The 4,395-nt window shown below is 34.0% G+C and overlaps 1 protein-coding gene across 1 annotated transcript in view; it reads left to right on the top strand.

Annotated features, from left to right (window-relative positions):
* The window catches only part of soat2 (sterol O-acyltransferase 2), a gene marked incomplete in the record, with an annotated part of 13,954 nt that extends 9,791 nt beyond the window's left edge, over window positions 1–4,163 (top strand). The window contains 3 exon segments of the mRNA XM_014004149.1: window positions 335–470; window positions 1,016–1,161; window positions 3,421–4,163. Coding sequence (XP_013859603.1) covers window positions 335–470; window positions 1,016–1,161; window positions 3,421–3,480 — 342 coding nt within the window.
* Between the last annotated feature and the right edge of the window lie 232 nt (window positions 4,164–4,395).

The following is a 4,395-nucleotide window of genomic DNA, read 5'->3' as shown; positions in this document are numbered from 1 at the left end:
AATGAATGAACACTTCCTTATATCTGAGGCAGGAAACAGCCTTATATGGTGTTTTTGGGGTGGTAATYATGCTAATCTCCTCTCGCGTGCACGAGCAGCTGGATACGAACAGGTGGAATTTATGCAGCTCATTTACTCACTTTTCCTGAAGATAGAAGAGTTTGTTGAATCTGACGTGACATGTTAGTATGAACCTTTTGTACGAACAAAAGTAGGAGAAATTTAGGATAAGAAAACGAACATGTTTTTGCATGAGGCTCAATGTTCTTAAAGTGATATGATCCAGCCTGACCTCTGACACAAACTCTCTTTTCTCTCGTTTGGATCTCTGCAGCTGTCCAACAGGAGATTCAGAGGAGCAGCCATGCTTTCTGTATTTATTGTCTCTGCTGTTGTCCATGAATATGCTTTGACCTTGGGCTTCGGCTTCTTCTATCCCATCATGTTCCTCCTCTTTGCAGTCTTTGGAGGTGAGGGATGATCTTAGACAATAATCTTTATCAATTGTAGTACTTATACCAAAGAATAAAATAAAAATTGTGAAATGTAGATTGAAAATTGTAGATTATAAATATGCAGGTTTATTCTTCATATTTTTTAAATTTGTAAATTTTTTATCAAAATTTCCATACATTATTACATTTACAACCTTTACGCCTTTTTATTTTTTTATTTTTCCCCCTATACATACCCTCAAAGAAAAGCTGCACATACGTTCTTTTCAAAAAGAAAAAAATAATGCAGTCAAAAATTACATTTTCTTTTCCGTTCTTCTCTTCCAGGTCATCACAATTTTAAATCTCTTCTTATTAACAATGAACTGTTAGCAAACTATTTACAGTCTGTAGCCCTATAAGGGTACACCAAACCACATTATTATTCGATAAAATCTGTATTCTTCATTTTAATTCATTTAAAATAGCTCTGCTGCACTAAATATGCGTAAAGTACATCCATTTGTGCAATTTGTGTCGTGTCATCGACATCGTCTTCCTCTCATGTCCTCCTCTTTTAGTGGCGTTCAACTTTACCATGAACGACAAGCGGCAGAGCCCGGTGTTCAACATCGTCATGTGGGCGTGCCTCTTCCTCGGTCAGGGCGTCCAGGTGTGTCTGTACTGTCAGGAGTGGTACGCCCAGATCCACTGCCCGCGGACAGGGGTATGTGTGTTTTCTGACTGATGCAGCGGTTACAGATCTCTGTGTGAATGTTCCTGTTTTATATGTTTTGGTAGCTTGCTATAATAGTAACCAGGTAATGCTTTCTTTTACAGTACCATTATTACCATGTAATTACAAGGTAATAAAAAATGTAATTAAATGGTAATTACTACCTTATTACATGTAATTACATGGTAATTAGGGTACAGTTTTACTATGTAATTAATTGTCTGCAGTAATGTAGCACTTACCTGATAATGTATTGCAATTCACTATGTAACACCTAAATAAGTAGGTAATTTGGACAGTTTTAAAGTTATATTTTATTGCAACTAACCACTAACCCCAAAATTTAGTTGCATTCTTTTGGTTATAAATATAGTGCTGAGTTACTATTGAATAGTTACCCAATAAAGGTAGTTTTACTTACAGTAGTTTTTCTTTTGTACCATAATTACCACGTAATTACATGGTAATAAAGTAGTAATTACCTTTAATTACAATTTTTTATTACCTTGTAATTAATTACATGGTAATAAGGGTACCGTAAAAGAAAGCGTTACCAATAACTAGACCTTATTTAGCCTTTTTCATTGATAAATGGTTAGTTATCTTTGAAAGCATAATTAAGGATGATTCATACTTAAGCATGAATAAACAATTACTATGTTGGTTTTGGAAGTAATTAGCCTTTATAGATAAAGCATTTTAAAAATTGAGTTTTAAGTATGAATCGTTCTTCAATTGATGATGTTTTCAAGGTTTACTAAATGTTTATTATTGATTAAGTAAGGCTAAATAATGTGTAATTACTACAGTGTTACCATTCGTTCTTGTTTGTATAAATTCATCATCTTGAGTTAAATAATATTGCCTCACATCTCACTCACAAAAGCCTTTAATAAGCTTAGCTTCAGCTCTTTAAAACCCCTGATTGAAAGTATGCAACATTTTATCCCAACATTTATTAAATGTTTGAAACTGACTTCARTCAGATATAATGAATATGTTTCATTCAGTAATAATTTATATTAAAGTGTGAAAATGAAAGAAAACTGACCAAATGAGTTAATACCTGTTTTTAGTAGAACAAGGACAGAGTGTGCTTCTGCTGAGTTTTATGACGTCTTTGAAGGCATAAATAATTTATATAACTAACACACTCTTCCTCTCTGTGAGAAGCTGCATCAACACATAAATGCCTGATTAAAGCCATCAAATGAATAAAGGGGTTAGCATGGGACTTTTTAAAACAGCAAATCATTCATTTGTTGTTCTAGAAAGACATCTTTGTTTAAATACCTAGCGTTTCTTGATGTAGTATGTAGTATGTGTATTATATAGTGATTAGTACACCTACACTTCTAATAACAAACTTTATTATAAGGAAATTCACGGGTTCTTCTGTTTAAGGAAACAAACAACTTCTCTGTGTAAATATGAGACCACACAAATAAGACCTTAGTCAGTAAATTCAAGTTGATCTAGTTTATGACGAGATCATTTATTTATAGAATCAACATAAATCACTACAGCTTATTGTGAATAATCAAATTTTGTTAAGAGTTTTAACATCAACAACAATCAGTATGCATCCGCATTAATTAATCGTCAATATGACAACTTTAACAGAAACAGCATCGCTCTCTGCTCATGTCAAAGCTTGAAACAAAAATTATCTYTGAAAAATATCAAACTTAAAACCATTTTGGTCAAATTATGAAATTGACATCAGGCAAAATCTCTTGCAATTATGATCTTAGTCTTTTAGTTTTCAGAGTACATGTTAAGGATAATTCACAACTACATCCACTGCAAGTTTTAGCTCAACCTTTGTAAAATTGACTGAATCKTAGTTATTTTTCTGTTTGATAAGTTTGCTTAGCTTTAGCAGCCGTTGCTGCTTCATGAAGTGGTTTATGAGATATTTTCCAGACAAATKAACACACATCATCACGTAGACCACCACCGTCTTACACACGAACAACACGAAGCACGAACCAGCACTGTGAAGGATTAGCATGTCAGATGTTCACAGATGTGTTTAACACTCTTAACTCCACCATGAACCTCAGCATCTGTGTATCCCTGAACAGAAATCCCCGAAAGCCACACTCACAATGGCTTAACAAAGATAACTCCTCTCTAAAAATAGAAGCACGYGCTGCAAAATGAGATTATGATGTGATTATAAATAATAAAGYCTAGTGAACACAGAGGTTAACAGGAACAGGAAGGAGCAATAATTCTCTTCTTCAGCAGGAAGGTTTCTGGGAGCTGGTGTTGCCTCGGTCCTGGTCCTGCGGCTATCAGACATGAGGCCGTCTGTCCCTGGAGCAGCTGGCCATGATGAACTGAATTAAAAGGACCCCAAGGAAGAACATAACTTAAAAGACTTGTAAAAGGACAGCAGGGTTCTTTTCTCTTTACTGTGTAAACTGTTTTTGTTTCATCTTTTAGTGAGCTAATTGTTAAGCTTGGAAAGGTGATTTTTTTTTAAGTCGTGACTGCATTTTTTTCTGTTTTCATTCTTTAGGCAGTGTTAGATTTACAGAATAGTTTATACAATGGTAGGACTGATTCAGTGTTTACATTTTTAAATATTTGACAAAAAATACATGTTTGCATATTGAGTTTAGATTTGTGAAATAATCTATTCTTGTTGATTTTATTTGTAAATGTAGACTAACTTAAGAAAAATAGCGCATTTAGTCTTTTTAGCTACGGATGTGCTTTCAGTCAGATTTTTACCCCTTATAGCTTTTACTTAGTATTTTGCTTTTTATTTTATAGCTAGCGTTTTTCCTCTTAATGTTCAACGGACTTCTTGCTGTTTAGCCTTTAACTTGTATCTTTCAGCTACTACAGCTCAGTTTCAGCTTTTTCAGCTTATTTCTTCAGTTATCCAACACTCAGCATTCACACTGAAATGGTGCAGAAAATGTATTTTTTTTCCTTTTTTTACACAATTCGCTGAATAAACCAATTGTTGTCAGGTTTAATACGTTTTGTGTTGGAAATATTTCTTATTTAATTCAGTTAAACTGGGAAATGTGGATGGGCACAAGTGACCCACGCAACCCAGAAAGGAATAAGCGTGTACAGAAAATAAATGGATGGATGGATGGATAGATGGATGGATGGATGGTAAATGTGGCACAAAGTCATTTATAGAATGAAATTAACTTTAAGTTTCACTGTTCTGTCAATGGAATTTGCCTGGTTATATAATGG

This window comes from Austrofundulus limnaeus, unplaced genomic scaffold (assembly GCF_001266775.1).
Source record: "Austrofundulus limnaeus strain Quisiro unplaced genomic scaffold, Austrofundulus_limnaeus-1.0 Scaffold22, whole genome shotgun sequence".
Taxonomy (NCBI): Eukaryota; Metazoa; Chordata; class Actinopteri; order Cyprinodontiformes; family Rivulidae; genus Austrofundulus; species Austrofundulus limnaeus.
Note: the sequence above shows the minus strand (reverse complement) of the source record. Positions and strands in the feature narration are given on the sequence as shown.